At 30.7% G+C, this 19,349-nt stretch overlaps 3 protein-coding genes across 3 annotated transcripts; 2 read left to right on the top strand and 1 right to left on the bottom strand.

Annotated features, from left to right (window-relative positions):
• Positions 1-514: 514 nt before the first annotated feature.
• On the bottom strand, positions 515-1,570 carry LOTGIDRAFT_117504 (hypothetical protein; the record flags this gene model as incomplete). Its single annotated transcript, XM_009055964.1, has 1 exon — positions 515-1,570. The coding sequence occupies one exon, from the start codon at positions 1,568-1,570 to the stop codon at positions 515-517; it is 1,056 nt and encodes a 351-aa protein (XP_009054212.1).
• A 453-nt stretch (positions 1,571-2,023) lies between these two features.
• LOTGIDRAFT_117331 (hypothetical protein) lies at positions 2,024-9,733 on the top strand (the record flags this gene model as incomplete). Its single annotated transcript, XM_009055963.1, has 3 exons — positions 2,024-2,618; positions 4,565-4,706; positions 9,511-9,733. 3 exons carry the CDS (start codon positions 2,024-2,026, stop codon positions 9,731-9,733), a joined length of 960 nt encoding a protein of 319 aa, XP_009054211.1.
• A 5,049-nt stretch (positions 9,734-14,782) lies between these two features.
• LOTGIDRAFT_160764 (hypothetical protein) lies at positions 14,783-17,424 on the top strand (the record flags this gene model as incomplete). The annotated part of the gene is made up of 3 exons (XM_009055962.1): positions 14,783-14,799; positions 15,859-16,044; positions 16,977-17,424. 3 exons carry the CDS (start codon positions 14,783-14,785, stop codon positions 17,422-17,424), a joined length of 651 nt encoding a protein of 216 aa, XP_009054210.1.
• Positions 17,425-19,349: the final 1,925 nt, after the last annotated feature.

Here is a 19,349-nt window from a genome sequence, read left to right as displayed (position 1 = left end):
ATAAAATCATTTATTTGAAACCATAGAACAATCTTTCATAAAGTTCTTGATCTTGGTTATTTTTACATCTACCTTTTGCTTTTCTAAACAAAATTTACAAGACTCAGAAATGAATGCAAGAAGCATCAGATTAGAAAAAAGATACGCAGCCTATAATATACTATCAAACGATTCAAGCCTGAAAGAAATCAAAGTAATAATAACTAATGTATAGAAGCTAGTATGGGCTATTCAAATCTGGGTGATATTCAATATGTTAGAAGGAACTGACCACATTAGTATTTGAAAATGAGCTATAGCATGGTTGGTTAGTGTTAAGAATTTGATTTAATTTGGCATGTTAAAATTTGGTGACCTTAATTGAGTCCTCTTCAATTTAGTTGTAAATGGGTAAAGATGATTCAAGAAAGATGCCAAAAGGTAGACAGGATCTTAGTTTCTTTTTAAAAATAAGACCTTGTTGACCTCCGTTGTCCCAACAGATGTTTTTCTCACAACTCGAAACACTTATGAATCACATTAGTGGGACACAAGCATCTGGTTTCATATCACAAGTATCGGCATGGATAGGTTTCTTATATTTACACTGATTCCAAACTCGATACATTTTTATCCTTTTCCCACGATTTACTTGTAGTCGTCTATCTACTATATTTTGAACTTCTTCCAAACCAGCAGATTCAAACATATGTTTAAGTTCTTCTTGTTCAAAAAAATATACTCTTGTACCATCTCCACGAACATAAAAATTTTCACTTAAACAACGACCATCTTTAAATCGAAGTTGTGCTAGATCGTAGCGACCATAATCGCGAAACAAAATCATACCTCCAGGCTTCAAATGCCTACAGAGCCTATTAATAACAGTTTGCATTTTATCTGGATGGATAGCTGATAAGACATAGATCAATATGACTACATCTAAAGAGAATTCTGGAAAAGGCAAAGGAGAATTAGGATCAGACACATCACAAACAAAGGCATGACATTTAGTTTCATCATAATCTGGATGAGATTTAACATGGCTTATTCCAACAGATGAGAAATCGCAACAGTACATCATTAAATCAGGATTATTATTAGTTTCAATAACAGGAAACACAGTATTTCCAACACCACAACCTACTTCCAAGAATCTGTATTTAGCCTTTTTACCTGGAAATTCAACACTTACATCACATTGATCTTTTGTTAAACTCGTATCAGGTGATTGATGTTCTTGATCAAAATGTTTACAATTCAATTCAAAAAACTCTGTAAACAGCCAATGCCGGTCTTTAAAAAATTTATTTTTATGATTATTATAGAAAACATCCCAATATTCATCAGCTTTGTTCTCAAATTTTTCCTGTTCTTCCAGGGAAAGAGCATTTGCTGCTTGTTCGATTGTTTTCATTTTTGCTTCAGACTTTTGCTCATCATCCCAAACAACATGATCCCATGAATTATGCTGAAACACATCAGATTCATTTGTCAGTAATCTGTTTCCAAAGATGGGTTTTACATCCTCTTTCGATTTATTAGAGCTGGAGACGGAATGTGTTGAAGTGGGATTTACCGATTCACACATTCTAGTAAAAGGATATATGTTTGAATACAATAATTTTTTTAACAGACAGTTTCTACAAAGCACATGTGGCAATCGAACTATCCCACAATGCATCAGCGCACTTGTTCTCTCGAGAATAGAATCGATTTTGTCAGTATAATACAACAGAAATTTGTTAGGAGACTGTGTTTTTTTGATCTCGTCAACAAGAAAAACGAGAGAACATTGTCGAATATTGTTTCAATTATCGTTTACCACAGAATCATGATGGTCCCCTACTTATCATGTTTTTCATTCATCTTTCTCCAGGGCACCTGTTATCACGTGACCCTTTGCGTCATGCGCAAGAAAAGTGCGCAATTTCCAGCTATGGCAGCTGTAGTGATTCTAAATGTTGAATATCTTGACAACACGGACAACAATTGAACTATGAGCTTGTGAATTGTTTTCAGGGTCGTGCCCCTATATTTCAAAATGACTTCCAGAAAGCAGAGAGGTGATTATGACGGCAAAATCGCCGGACTGTATGATTTAGAGGACACTATCGGCCGAGGTCATTTTGCTGTTGTGAAGCTGGCAAGACATGTCTTTACTGGGGAAAAAGTAGCGGTTAAAGTCATTGATAAAACGAAATTGGATGAAGTTTCTCGTGCACATTTATTCCAAGAAGTGAGATGCATGAAATTAGTTCAACATCCTCATGTTGTGAGATTATACGAAGTGATAGATACTCAAACAAAGTTATATTTGATATTGGAATTAGGTGATGGAGGTGATATGTATGATTACATTATGAAACATAAAGCAGGCCTCCAGGAAAGTGCTGCAAGACTGTATTTTAGACAAATAGTGGAAGCTATATCGTATTGTCACAAACTTCATGTGGTTCATAGGGATTTAAAGCCAGAAAATGTTGTGTTCTTTGAGAAATTGGGAATAGTGAAATTAACTGACTTTGGTTTCAGCAATATGTTTAACCCTGGCAAACAATTAGAAACTTCTTGTGGATCTTTAGCTTATTCAGCACCTGAAATTTTATTAGGAGATTCTTATGATGCCCCAGCAGTAGGTAAGATTATAGAAAATTGACAGATTGATTAACATTAATCTCTCTATTCTCCTACTGTATTGTGATTGATTACTTTGATGTTAATGAGGTATTGTTCCCTTAATTGACAACAGGTGTTAACAAGACTTGACCCATAAAATGAAATAAAGGTAACCTGGTAATAGTAGCCTAATAGTATTAACTGTTATGGCATGTTATGAATAAATTGAGGTCAAGTTATAAGACAGTTGACTTGACAAGTTACCATAATTAACGCCAAATTTCATAATATTCCTATCATTTTACATTTATGTAAAAATTTATAACTTTTATGAAGTATATTCTCATTTCACTTTAACACTAAATTATATTTACATTCATCCAGTCCATCATGTTTACAGTTGACTCTTTTCATCTTAGACCAGGTCACATATAATAGTGGTCAACTATTCATTACCGTACTGAAACACATTGAGCCATACACAGTTTAATCAGCAATTTTGATTTTCATTGTTGATATGAATAAAATAGGATTATCCAAGTAGGTCTATAAGTCAGAGAAAGTGTTGAGAAAATTGATTGTTTCATGTCCCGTAACCATTTTAGTCAATCATACTCCAGTAAGTAACTGGGTTTGCGCAAGTTTTTATAGGGTATTATAGTAAGTAGGTTATAGATAGTTTTGAATAAATGTACAACAACTATTGAGCTGCAAGATGTCAGCACCCACCCACCGTATCTAACTATTTTTAGTACCAATACACAGGTCTTAATTGAAGTGCAATCTCATTTCATTCTACTAACATACTAACTGGATGGTTTTAACAGAAATCACAAGTAATACTAAATAGAAAATAGAAGATCAGCTTTCATGTCTGAATTAATAACCACTCTTACCCACAAACTAGTCTATAGAACATGTATAGGATAACATTCTAGCTGGAATTAAAAGAAAAATGAAATGCAATACTTTAGAACATTTCTAGAATTAACCGTTTAAAAATGCACCATTATAAAGCTTGGAAGTTGTCACCCAGGTATTATTTCAACTAGTAACAAGTAAGCAATTTGAGAATATTTTCGACACTGGTTAAATGTAGGGTATTTTACAACTTCAAGGATATCCTGATAGTAGATTTACTTATTGATTTACTTACATCCAGATAGTAGATTTAGTTCATGTTTGAAAATGTACAGTTAACATAGCTTTTTCTTTGATTTTTGAAAAAAAGCATTCTAAATGATTATTATTGTATTGTAAAATGTATCATAAATAACTGGACCACCACAAATAGTAGCTACTAAAGATATCCAATTTTGACTTGATTGAAATATTGCTATAGAAGAAGTCATTATAAAATTAGATTAAATTGGTACCATATACAATATTCAGTAGATGTGGAATGGAATGTTTTGGAGTATCTGTTCTCTTTTCCTTCAAGCGGTAACAAAAATACCATGAGATGTTAGTGCCAAATTCCATTATTTTAAACACTGTAAACATTAGAATTGAAAAGTCTAAACATCAAGTTTGTAAGATCTTTTTCTGGTACTTGTTAAAACTCTTTCGTAAGCTTATTCTAGGCTGTTTAACAAAATTTGTACTATTTCTTCTACTTGATTAAAGAATGAATACCCTCATTTTTTTATTTTTTAAACTTAGTAAACTTTCACTTGAATATCAATTGAATCTTCAGGTTTGTTCACTTTTATGCTATATGTAGTGCATTAGGCCCAACGACCATCATAAGATTTAATTTACTTTTTGATAATGAAAATGTTTTACAAAAAATTGAGGAAAAACACTCTTGTTTCATTGATGTAAAGGTACTTTCACATTCAAAACTTTAACCACTCTTATACTTACCTTTTTAGCATATATTTTGTATTGACTTGATTTCAGCTGTTTCATGTGCACAATGTAAGGTAGCACATGTTAACTAGTTTATCTTGTATTATATTTTCAGATATATGGAGTTTGGGAGTAATATTGTTTATGTTAGTCTGTGGTACACCACCATTTCAAGAAGTCAATGATAGTGAAACATTAACAATGATAATGGATTGTAAATATAAAGTTCCTTCTACTGTTTCTCCTCATTGTCAACAGTAAGTAAATATCATATTCTAAATTTAGTATATCTTAAAGCCATCTAAGGGTAGTGCTAAAGCTGCTATTTTATTTTATTGCTGACTATTCTGATATTCTGATTATAGTTTCACATCGGATTATATAAAAGTAAAAGCTAAATTTGAATAAATAGAATATTTCTGTAGCATGTTCCATTTACACGCTGAATACATCAGTGAACTCTGCAAACGAAAAACTGTTCACTTTCAAGCTGTTCTTTAGGTTTTTTCTTCACATATATGTTAAGTTACCCAAATACAGCAGTGAGCTAAGCACAAACTTGTAGACCTCAATTTTAGCATATGAAACTAGAAAAAAATCATTTTGTGAATAAAAAATATTTAATGGCCTTCCTGTCACATTAGGATATCCTCCTATTGTTGACTTGCAGGAATGCAGACACAATCTGCAAGATATTAGTACTGCAATAACAATGTCATGATGCCATAAGAGTAACATGTCATAGCATAGAAGTGACTTCTCAAAATTATCCAGCAGGTTTTTCAGGATTATGATTAAAGAAGTGGGTCAATTGAAAAAATTAAGCTTACTCATTAAAACATCAAGTGCATTGAGGTGTGGATGAAATTTCAATTTGCAATTTCTTCTTGTTAAGGCTAAACCCAACATAATGATAAAATTATTGTCAAGTCATCTTTATCTGAAGAAAGTTTAAACAATTATTTGTAAGTTCACCATCAGACAAAATGCAAAAAACCCATGTGCAAAAAAGAAGTTTAAAAAAGGTAAAATTATGAATTGTCTCTTCCTTAATGAGAGTAATCATTCACATCAACAATGTCAGATTGTTCATGTGTACTCAAATCTAGGTGTGACATTAAATTCTTTACTGAAATTTTGTTAAATTTAAACAGGCAAGCGGTCTGAGAAAGAGTTCCCACCAATATCTTTGTGAAAATATGTTGAATTTACCATCCATTTTAAAAAATATAAAATTTGAAGAAACAATTTGAAAGTTTTAATCTAATCTCCTGTGACTTTATTGGAACCTTCTATAATGTATAATCCTGATTTTAATCTATCAATTATGGCTGTCACTTTAGATACTACATTTCACACCACTAATGATAGATCCAATAGTGTGACATTCATTTTAAATATCAAACAATGTAATCATTACATGTAGTTGATATGGCATTGCCTTCAAAGAGAAAAGAATCTATCTATCTTTAAACTGGTAGTAGTTGTTTTGATGTTCAGACTGTTTTGATAACAATCAGTATAGATGTAGGATGAAAGTAAAGTATAATTACCAGAACTATTATAAACTATCATTCTTTGATATGGAATGGCTCCACCTATGGTCTAATTTGATCACTTGAGATAATAAATGGTATATTTCAGTTGATATCGAAATCTGACTATTATTGATCAGAGCTTGATAACTTTGTTGATGATTTATAGACACAGCTTTATGGAACAACAATCACTGGTTAAAATTTTTATGATACGTTTCTTTCGACAGGTTTCATTATGTGCCTGAAGATGATGGGGAAACATGTTGAAACGACAGGTTTCATTATGTGCCTGAAGATGATGGGGAAACATGTTGAAACATTACATAAAACTTTAATTGTTGTTCCATAAAGCTATGTCTATATATGGTACTCACAATTACTAAATGCCATTTAAAGACTTTGTTGATGATCATTAAATGGAAAGAAAACACATTGCCAAGAATATGGAAATTTCTCTTATAGATTCGATATAAAGGTGCATTTGAGCATATTTTTGCTGAGCAGTCTAAAATTACTGTCTAACAATTCATACTTGTACTAGGTTGCTGCATAGGCAGAAGTTATACAAATCTTGATAGGCCCATCATACTCTGGCATGGCATTTCATTTGGCAGCTTCTAGAAACACTGGATTAGGTCAGAGAACATTATGTGCCAATTAAATACCATCTCTGGCAATACAAATAAAACATGACTTGATTCTTCAAGACCTACTAAGCAACTTATAAACTGAAAGCTCAAACACTTTATTTTGAATTTATAGAATGTTTTCCTCTTTCACTTTTACAAAACTTATTAAATTCTGAGAGCTGATTGGATTAACTTTGTGTATAAAATTTTATCTTCAAAGTTTCTATTTATATTAATTTATAATTTTATATCTGTGATATTTGGTAATGTAGATGATAGAAATATCCACTTTTTATGGAATGAAAGGTATCGTCAAGTATTGATACATGACGTCTTGATACGATACATGTTTCATGGCATGACGTATTGCGATACATTGATTCACAGATATATTGCGCCAGCACTACTTGTAAGCCCCCTTCACCTTTTCCCATAAAAGAATTTCATCAGTGTCATTGTTGTTCACGTGTGGGGTGAATACAAGGACTAGATTTATGTTCTTTAAGAAGAGTTCCACAGAGAAGCATGCAAAGAACCACTGAATTTAATTATTTTAAATGGGCGACTGAATAAGCTTATGGAATATTTTTGTACAGCCTACTTTAAACAGTATTATTAACAACATGTTTCTGTTTTAATATTTCTGTATTGCTCTACAATTGATGTATTCAACACTATTTTAATAATAAAAATATTTTGTAATAGTATAATAGGTATTGACATAAGCAAATAAACAGCAGTGTCATTGCTAGTATTTAAAGTTCTATATAAATTGTTGGATTGAATTCTTAACTATAATTCACTCCTAGTCGCAATAGCTTTCTTGACAGTTTGGACCAATCTTTCAAAATCTTCTCTAAAAGTTACTGTTTTTTAACCTCTTTTTGTCACAGACTAAAACTAAACTGAGGATTCTTTTAAATATTTAAAAAGACAGGATATTTTCAAGTTGCCATTTTCATTCCAATAATCATTTACATGGCATCCTTTCAATTTTCTCAAGTTATATATAGCTATAATAGCTTTGTATTGATTTCTAAAACCTGACAATGACATCTGGTAAAATAATAATACAGTACCTAAATCTAGATGTAAATTGGGTAAATTGGATGTATGCTCAGGTAGGTAGTTAATAAAGGCTACAAAAAAACTGCTATTCAGCAGATGATTCTTTGGTGTGAACGATCAAAGCCAATTCAACATAGGGTTATTTTAATCAGGGTTCCACCCGACACCTTGGCAAATTAATATATAATGAAAAAAACTTCTCTTCCATCATGATATAGATTGATAGGTACCGGCAGTGAAAACTATAACAATTTGCCAAAATTACATGTATGTTAAAAAGATATTATTGGAATTGGCTGAATACCAAGAATTGTTCAGTTAAAAACTTGTGTTAGTATGGGATCTATTCTGGTTGTCTAATGAAGGTTATTTATAGACAGCAGGAAGTTTATTATTTGTGAAGTGTGGAACTCATTAATACTTCTATTTATATTAATTACAATTACTTCTTCCACTTACACATACTTGCAAATCTAATTTATTAGGCTGTACTCATTAAATATTAGATTCTGCATCCTATCTGAAAACCTTTCTCAAATGGAAGACATGGGTCAAAAGGCATAATGAGAATTAGTTATAACACTGAATGGGACGGGTTGGCCATCAGAATTATTAAGCTAAGATAATCAGTATGGTAATAATGTTCACAGCTCACCGTTAAAATTTGAAGCCTTCAAATTCATGTGTGTCCAGAATTATACGCATTTAAATGTTATAAAGATTCTTGATACACTGTCATATATGACACCATAGAAATAGTCAATTATGTGATTTCTTATACTTTTGAAGACTATTTACTTATGTTCAAAACCCAAATCAACCCTGAAAATGTCAAATCTGTCCCTCAAAGTCGTGTACATGGCTATGGGCATTGGGCAAAATCATTTTGTCTTAGCTGCAAAATCTTGTTAACAAATGTCTTATTTCACAAAAAGAAATGTATGTTAAATTTGTTAGTTGTACAATTAAAAAAAAAAAGATTTGTTTGTAGTTTACTGACTGTCTTGTCTAGTCCTGTGGATAGAAATAAATGAAGTATCTCTGTGATTGTAATTGCTCTTAATCTGTTTTTGTTCAGCATCGTTGTAATCTACATATAGAAATGGCAGGATGATTAACTAATCAATACCTATAACTTGCTAGAAAATACCTCAGTCTCCAGAATAAATGAGAATTGAGATTTAGTCTGACAATTCTCTTTAAGAGATGTCCCAGATGGGATGTGAATTGGAATTGGTAATGTTCATGTATTACCTTATACCAGATGTCTTATTAAGTCAGAAAAGAAATCAAATATACAGCCTGTGCTTAAAGGACTATGTTTGCTTTAGGTTCAGCCTGTCTATTAGTCCTAGTGACTGCCATACTCAAAATTTAATTGTATTTTTCTGTATTTGTATGATATTCATTTTTATATGCCCACACATTAAAAGTATATCAACATTGTCTTATGAATGCAAATTTGTTTTTGTTTGGATTATTTTCAAGTTGAAGGGACTTATGCATATTTGTAGATGGGTTAGAGATGATTTTCATAAAGATAAAACCTGCCATGAAATTCAATGTTGTGTGGGCTAACAGCCTTTTGGGTGAATGCTTGTTAGAATTTGAGTTGACATCTGAAAATTGTGTTGAAAAGTTTGAAACAATTTAAGCTACAACACAGATATTTACAGTTTAAGTAGTTCAGTGGTCGGTCGGTAAGATATAATTTACACTAATTGATAGTCCCTGAGGATATTTTCTAAACTTTATAATATTTATCACATACTCTGTAACTTGAATGAAATTTAAATTATTTACTTTAAAAATTTCTTATATTTCAGTTTAATATCCAGAATGTTAGTTAGAGAACCATCAAAACGAGCTAATTTAAGTGAAATATTAAGTAATCCCTGGTTAGTGTATGGATTAGAATGTGGTATAGATTATTTACCATCAAGTATGCCATTAATATCCAGAGAACATGTCTCAGAGGAAGATCATGAATATGTTATACAGAAGATGGTTGAAGGGAAAATAGCACTGAAAGAAGAGATTTTAGAGTGAGTATTAAGAGAATTTATATGAGGCTCTGAACATTTCCAGTCTAATCTTTAGTTTGTTTTTCTAAATTAACTGAACACTGTATGTTGTATCTCTTTAAACCCAGTGCCAGTGCCTATTGTTGAAATGTAACTCACATTTTTTTTAATTCTTTTTTGTCAAGTTGGAAACAGGCCTATCTCATGTAAAGATTAAAAATGGTTGCCAATTCTATCAAGATATCTTATTAAACAATTCATAGTAATCAGTATATTGACCAATCAGAAATATTTATATTATTGAGGTCAGTAGTAATGATGTACGCTAACCATGTTCTAGATCATTATCTGAGATAAAATGACTTATTAAGGGTATGGTTAGATCTAATGACAGGCCTATGATGTGCCATCATTCACAAGGTTAAGGTCATTTCAAAATTGGAGTGCCACAAATAGTCTTTAAGTATAATAGTTAAATTAGGTATCAACCAACCATATTATTAGTTTTTTAAAACAGAACATAATAACTCTGATTTGGCAGGAATATACAGTGATGTCTGAACTTATAGAGGATATTATTTTGTTTTTACAAGTAAATGATCTGTTTTGTGCCTTTTTTGAAAAAAATAATTCAATAATATTTATTTTATATCACCCAATATTCCTCCAAAATAAATAGATTTGTTTCGTTCTATGAAATTTGAAAATCTATTATATTTGTAATGTCCATTTCATGTCAGAGACCTTTTATTTGATTACATATAGATTACAATTACATAAGAATTATTTTCTCTACCATTGTAATTGTATATGTCTGAAAGGTTCTGTGTAATGAAGTCAATAGACAATTTTCTACCATCACATTAGCAGCAAGTTCTTCTTAAAATATCACCATTACTATTCACCCCTTAGACTTGAGTATTATTCTTTCCCATTTGATTGTGATTACATGTAGACTGTCTTGTTTCCTCTCTATTACTTGTAAAACATAAGAATGATATTAAGTTGCAATAAAAACTGTTTCAGCTTGACCTAGATAGACTTTGGCTAACAATTTTACTTATTTAACTAATTCAGGGGCTGCTTTCTTCAGTATGAAATTATTTATTAAAGGTATTGTAAAGAGGTTTTCTAAATTTGCTATGTGTATCCGTACAATGATAGCATCAATTTGTGCCATTCCAATTTTCAATCAGACATCTGTGGTTCTAGCAATTTTTCTGGAATTGCAGGAACAGACATCTGATTGAAAATTGGAATGGTGCAAATTGATGCTATCATTATCCCAAATACGCATACAAAATTGAGAAAACTTCTTAACAATCCCTTTAAGAGGCTTTCCTAGATTTTCTGATTAATGGTTCTTAAAATTCATTACCCTTGAATTAGATGTGGAATTGAACTTGAGGCACCATCTTGTTGAAACTTGGTACCATGTATATATTGATGAGATCTTGGTACAGTCCTCCTAATTTGGCATTAATTGAATGAATGTTTTAGTTATAGACCTTAAGGAAAACTCAGTATTTCTAACTTATAAATTGATGAGATATTAATATATATCAAGAGTTATTTTAACTACAAAGTATGCATTAAGAAATATTTGAGATAAGAAAATTTGTATTTTAGTTTATAAAGACACTATTATCTGACTATATTTCTGACATTTACCAGTGGATGTATATTTTCTTGTCTTGTCTGGCAGGCTATCTTGGCCAATGTCATTGTAGACAGATATAACAAAACCAATTATAACAAAAGTTTTATTTATGTGATCTGTGATCACAAAATCACTCAGTTCTCCCAGATCAATTAACATATAGTTTAATAAAAAAAAAAATTAACATATGGATGGTTACAGCTCTGCTTTTCTTTTTATGTATCTTATTTAATCAGCTGTTAATAGTATGTTTTGCATATTTTTACCATATTCTATTTATTTTGGCATTCTTTGACACTATGTTATGTGAAGATTTTTAAACACGATAAAACATAATCTATGTGTTTGTGTTGTCTACATGTTTGGTATGCACTATTATTATTATTAAATTGTTAAAGGTGCATTTGTTATGGTTTAAATGTTTCTATTAGTATATATGATTCAAACTGCTTGTTTTATACATTTCTGACATCATTATCTATTGTTAGGAAACAATACAATTCTCTGAGTCGATGGATTTTATCATGGTAACTGATTGGGATATGATTAGATGAATATATTTATCTTGCTTCCATCTTGAAATTGACAATATGAATGTTATCAATCAAGACATTTGCTTTGACATTTTGCTTGAATATTGTAGCTTATTTTATACATATCATACATTTTCTACTATATCATTTGTAATGAACCATATTTTTGAAATAGAAAATTGTGTAGATATATTCAATAGAGATAGTAGATTAATCTTATTGATGTAAACAGATATAGATAGCTCTCGGGTATTGAAGTGAATCAAGGGTAATGTGCCATGCTGTAGGAGAAAAGCAATAAAAGTTATATATATATATAACAGGACATTGACACACTATTACATCTAATATTTTGTAATTGAAAAACCTAGTACTAAAATCTCTTATAAAAGTATATTATTTACATTTGAATGTCCTCACCTTGAATACTCAGCCTTATGTTAAATAGATAAATTTACCTATCTTCTTATGATAAGATAAAATATATCATATAATACCATCATATCTCTTCATTTTTTGTTTTCAATGTTTTGGTATTTATTTACACTGACCAGCTATAAATATTTCGAATATCATGAATATTAAATACATTGTAACTTTAGTTAACCTTGGTTAGTGTGTCTAAATTTTGAGAAGGTGTGAATAAGGTAACATGTTCTACTCGGACTCTCTTCCGACTTTGTTAAATGATCAATGACTATTTCATGACCAGCCTATTAGACATAAGTACAAATCGGGCCTGTGAAGCAGGAAAGGGTTTAGGTTTTATACTGATTGGAATTAATTCATGAAGAAAACTCTTTAATGTGCTACATCAAACATTTTAATCTGTAGGTTATATTTATGATTTGGGAAGAGTTTATCATAATATATATACTATATAATTAAAAGTGTTGTCAATAGTCTGTAGCCTTGAAGTATATTTGGTATCTAGCCTTGGGTTCTGTCTATATTCCAATTTCTAATGTAAATAGTAAGCAGTGTTGATATTGACTCTGATTGACAAAAATATAATTATTGGACCGTTAGTTAAAATGTATGTCAAAATGAAAACTGCTTCTGTTTCAAATTGTATTTATACCATTTGCTATGACCTGACCTTCTATGACCTGACCTGAAATGTTTTGGTTTAGCAAGTTAAGTTAATGTGACAGAAAGACAAAGTTCTGTATGTATTGTAGAAATTACAATGAGTATACTTACATTTGAACAAAATTTCAATTCTGTCTGAAATGTTGAAAAACTATACATATTTCTCCATTAGTTCTGTGGTGTTGCTCAAAAAGTAATTATTTATATGGATTTTCAGTGCCAATTACAAGCCTACTGTTATACATCTTAGCTGATCTCCAGGTGCTAAAACACTATATAGCTGTAGGTTGTATTTATTATTGAGCCCTAGATGAGTTATTGTGTAAAGAGTATTTAGGTGTACTGTAATTATCTTGGTCTTATAGATTTGTATGTAATTATTGACAAGTAATCATTGTTCTTAACTTACAGACAGTTCTATCTTCAACTTTTACTTCCATTATTATCTTTATCTCAGCTAGAAATATTACTTAGACTAGTTAAAGAGGTTAACTCACAAACACTACTACTCTCATATTTTATTCTACATCTTAAATTGTATATACAAAACAGAATAAACCTTCTTGTGATGACCAGCAAACCTTGGAATGATATATAAAGTAATTTTGAAATTTCTAAATTAAGCATGAAGGCTTTCTTTAACTTATTAATATTTATGAACGTAACATTTAATGGTATACTACTTTTGATTTTATTGCATGTTTTACCTACTACATACATACTGAAATACTCATATTTAGTTTTATTCTGGACATTTTTTAAGTAGGCTATGCCCTTCAGCCTTATAACACTTGACATTTCTCACTCCTTAGCGCTATCTATAGAAATAATAGTCTGAATGATATTGAGTTTTACATACAAGAATTGGTTTAGACCAATGATCAATATTGTTAACTCTTGTGAGGACAGTAACCTAGATTAATAATATTGTTATGGACATTGTAAGCATTTCTTGTTAATGAAATAGAATCTTGCCAACAGTTTCCAATAAGGTATGGGCAGAATCAGTCTGCTTGGTGGTACTGTAGTGAAGTAGGACATATCAGTAGTGACTGGTATATAGACTTGTGTTCATTTATCTATAGTCCTGCTTTTTATTGGAATTGATAAGATCTCAGACAAGTTCTTACGTGACGTATTTTTGATGAACGGTTTTGAGTTGCCCTTGACTTAGTAAAAAAGCGTCAAAATTTGTTTGTGAACACAATAGAGACTACAGTTTTGAACTGATTTTAATGAAATGTGGTGTGATCATTTATATTGATGAGATCGTGGACAAGTTTGAACTTAATGATTTTTTGATGAACGGTTTTTGAGTTATTTCCCTTGACTTAGGAAAAACGCGTCAAAATTTTTTTTTTTGCCTTTGATTAGATCTGTGTGATTTAATTATTTGTTGTATTTGTGTTATTGATATTGATTTTTTAAAATTTTGTGGGAATTACTCAGCATAAATAACTGGCATATATATGTATATAATTGAATTCTTACTAATAAAATTTCTTCAATATGAGAAAGTTCTTACTTTATTCACTTAAGACTGTTTTATCATTTCTGACAGCTGCCAGTGGGCGTATGTTACCTTGCCTCCATATGATAGAATCTAAAATTGGAATATCCAGACGTATATTGTTATTGATGCTCCATTGTAATTTTCATCTTGTTGATCTAGCGTCATCTAATCACTTGACACGTACACTTTGTACACATGACCGTTTTTCGTAAATACTACAATTCAAGAGAATTTGCGGAGCAAAATTGAAAAAAATAAAATAGCAAATTTAGAAAAATGGATTTAGAATTTCGGTGAAATAAATTTTTGTCTGGCTCTGAAATTTGTATAAAATTGATCTTTTTATCGGAAAAATGCCGATTTAAAATATTAATACAAAGGGAATTCAATTTCACTTTATAATGTATATAGCATGTCTTGGAATGAATTTTAATAGTCCTGAGAATCAAGATACTGATTTTGCCTTTTTATACACCCACATTATAATGTCGTATATTGTCGTCGCCCCTGTCTGTCCATCCGTTGGTCCGTCCGTCAGTCCACAATTAGCTTGTGAACGCAATAGAGACAACAGTTTTTATCTGATTGGAATGAAATTTGGTGTGATCATTTATATTAATGAGATCTTGGACAAGTTTGAAATTGACAATCTTTGGATGAACGGTTTTTGAGTTATTGCCCTTGACTTATGAAAAACGGGTCAAAATTTGTTTGTGAACACAATAAAGACTGCAGATTTCATCCAATATAAATTAAATTTGGTGTTGATATTTATAGTGATGATATCTTGGACAAGTTCGAAGTTGGCTATCTTTGGATGATCGGTTTTTGAGTTAATGCCCTTGACTTCTGAAAAATTTGTTTCTGAACACAATGGAGAGTATAGTTTTCATCTGATTATATGAAATTTGGTATGATCATTTATAATGATTGAATTTGACAATTTTTTGATCAACAGAATTTGAGTTATTGCCCTTGACTTAGTTGAAACGCATCAAAATTTATTGGCGATAGAGGTAACAGTTTATGTCAGAATTTTATTAAATAATGTGTGTTTGTTTAAATCAACGATATCTTGCACATGCAAATGATTTGACACAAATAGGTGACCGCCCTTGATATACTGAAAATGTATCAGGAAAGTGGGAGTATCTTGCTAGACAACCACTTGTTAGGCTTGCAGCTATGAGTACCATGTAGCAGACAAACTCGCATGTTCTGACTCTATGATGCTGGTACCCCATTTGATAAGAGTTTAATGTTGACTGTATTTCAGAGAAAAGAATTTGAGTTACTAGGTTCTTTATGTTCATTGTTGAAAGATATTTTTTTGTATTTTTTTTTTTTTTCAGGTCTTTAGATAAAGATGGTTACGATCATATAGCAGCCACATATTATCTTTTAGTTGAACGACGTCTGAAAAAACATGAACAATTTCAACATCAACATGCAGCAGCCATGACCCATTTACGTAAGAAATCTGATGCTAGTCATGGTTCTGGTAAACCTCATTTGGAACCATTATCATTATCTCCACGGTATGTATCTCTCATCAGTCACAACATCTCAATATACAATATTTACCTCTTATATAATGGCAATGTCAGATAGTATGACATCTGTTGCCTATGCTTTATCATATATCTTCAACAACTCAAATACTATTGTAATTGGTAAAATGTCGATTTAATTTATGTCTTTGAATCATATCACTTATTCAAAGTCGTGAAAACTTTCAGGTTTTCTCTGTTTGCACACTTTTGGGATAGCTACACATTATCTTTATTGTCTACTGTTGCATGTTTCAATGGTCTTCACACAACCTGTTGATTAAACTGTCTATAATAAATCTGTACACAATATCTTATAAACTATAGGTGTGAGCCAGTTGAAAATTTCGCTTTTGGCGGAACGTTTATACGGTAATTGATTTTGCAATGATCTGAAAGCTTGCATTGTTACTTAAAATCAGGACCTAGCTTTCAATACATTTACAAACTGGCTGCTAAATTAGTTACACATTTCAACTCCCTAGGTTTCCAATTATACATAAATTAAATTGAAATTCCTGTTTATTCTAATTAAACTGTCAGCATTCATTGATACATCAAATTGGAAAGTTATGTGAGTTGAATGACTAATATTATGCGCATCATTAATAAGTGTTCAATGATAAACTGTTAGAGAGAATGTTGTTATGTATGACCCAAGAAAGCACAAATTTAAAAGCATTAAGCGTTGTTAAGTTGATTGTTACTTGCATGCTGTTATTCTAACAATAAATTGTACATTACACATATATAATGGTGAATTCTGTCAGAATTATATGATGTTCAAACATAAATATATTTTGGTTCGTTCTGGTTAGTTTTTGGTTTATTGTCCTTTTTGCGGTGTTTAGTTTCACCTCTCCCTATTATTTGCCTTTCATCATCATTAATACATCTGAAATTTCTGTTTCATTTTTTAGCAAACAGAAGGAACTAAAGAAGACAAAAACAGCTCCTTTAGGATTACAATGTTTACCTACTTCTGATATTATAGAACCCTTTTCTAATTTCCCATTAGGTTTAAATAGCCCTGGTACCAAACCAGAATTTGTCAAATCTATTACTGATTCAATGACTCTTGATAGAAAAAATAGTCAAAATAAGAAGAAGAAAGCTATTATATCTGGCGCAGTTAGTCCACAAGTTGACATTAAACCATTATCAGTTTCGGAAGCACCTCCAGGCTCCTATAAAACTCTTGAAAGTAAATCACCAAAGAAACCTCAGAAGGCATTTTCTAAAATAGCAATACTTAGTTCATTTTTTGAAAGAAAAGCTGTAGCTACTGCCTCAGGAAACACCCCTGCTGCTGAAAGAAAAGCTGGCTTTTTCGTCAAACAAGGAAATCGCAAAAAGACAGAGAAGTAATTGTCCATAATTTGGATCCCAATAAATGTTTGCAAGTCAATAGATAGTGTTTTTGTGGATGCATTCAGAGTAATCTCCCCTTTTTTCATCTCTGCATCAGCTTTACTTTCAGTCATCTCTTTAATACAAGTAGCCCTTCTAACATTCCTAAAATCACTTACTTAGATCTAAAATTACAGCTTTAAGAATTTTGTTTAGATTTAAACAAATATCAGTTAGTGATATATGTACAATTGTAGATTAGCAGTTTTATTATTGAATTAAACTAGAATTATTCAAGTCAGTATTTCTTTCAAAGCAATCTATGAAACATAGTATAAGACCATGCAAATTTAAAGTGATTTTAACAATGTTGCATGTAATCTAATAAATATTTCTCCAGTCAATGTATCCTTATTTTCTGCCGAAAAATCATTTTCATTTGCAGAAATATATCATTTTAATTTGTTTTGCTCCTATCCATATTGTTCAATTTCATTTTTAATCATTTCTGTGATTAATTTTATTTCATTTCTCAGGAATGGTGTGTGATATGACCCCACATGTATTTATTTTATCATTGCTTGAATTTATAATGGTTGAATTGATTTGAATTAAGATGCAGAACACACTTCCTCCTATATAATTATTTAATTTACCAGCGTTATACATAAATATGTAACTTGTGTATGGTAATACAGTGTACTAGTACAATACAAATCAGTTGATACAACTTCAACAATATGATTATTATGAAGAAAAAAAAATACCAACAATTAAGAAATGTAACCATTACTTTTACTAAAAACCAAGGAAATTAAAATGAATAGCCACACCATGGTATACATTTCAATTTTACGTCTTAACTCTACGGCACAGAAATAATTTTTTTTTTTAAAGTGTAAAAATTAGTAGTATTTGTTTTATTATGACATCAATTTCTTTGTTTCTAAGGGTCAAAAAGAAGGGATTAACAACTACTGTCGCAACACTTAGTTTTCCATGTGATGAGAATTATACTAAAGGGTAACAACCACAAAATATCTTTATATTGCTACCCGTAAACCATATATCTTTATATTTTTTGCCTTGTTTTGTTTCAGTGATAAGTCAGTGAGCGTTCTATTTCTTATCCTCATTTTTTTTTTTATTTTGCTTTTAAGATTTTGACATGGCTTCAACTTGTAAAGACATAATTTATGCAAATCATGCAATGCTTTCAAACAGTATCAGGCACGGCTTAATTTGCAAAATCAGTATGTTTGTTGACAAAATTCGAGTACAACAAATGAAAGGTTTAAATATGTCTAGCTTCATTTAAACTTTCAATTGATATATATTTCGTGTGAAAAATTTTACTCGAGTTTTGTCAACAAACAAAATATCTATATTATTTTAAACTTTAAACTTTTTATTTGAGGATTATTATACTTATGACAATAAATGACATTGCAAAATGTTTCGGGGGAAACAGTATTGGTGTTGGTTTTATTTCTTACCTCAATATTGTGTGTGTGATATGTGCATGATTGTTGCAAGAATGTAAATAATTTAAGTTTGATATAAAAGACTGAAATATAGGTAATCAATATATTGGTTAGAAAACTGCATGATGTTAAGCAACTGTGGAACTTGTATTATGTGAAAAATCCTTGGCCTTATTAACTGAAATTCTATGCTAGAAATAACATTTATTTTAAAGAGGTTATCAGTGATTACTGTACATGAAATAAATATGATAGCCCAGATTGATTCTACTGACCTGCTTTTCTATTTACAAACACAATACACTGCTCTAGTTTTCATTCCAGATACTCATTGTAGGTGATGAAATAGGTTCAGCATCGCACAAATTAACGACAATTTGTATTTGCTAGATCAAAGTAACAAATGTAATGATCATAATCTTTGGTCAAATCTATCAGATTTATTGACCTTGTCCTTCA

Source organism: Lottia gigantea (assembly GCF_000327385.1).
Source record: "Lottia gigantea unplaced genomic scaffold LOTGIsca_26, whole genome shotgun sequence".
Taxonomy (NCBI): Eukaryota; Metazoa; Mollusca; class Gastropoda; family Lottiidae; genus Lottia; species Lottia gigantea.
Note: the sequence above shows the minus strand (reverse complement) of the source record. Positions and strands in the feature narration are given on the sequence as shown.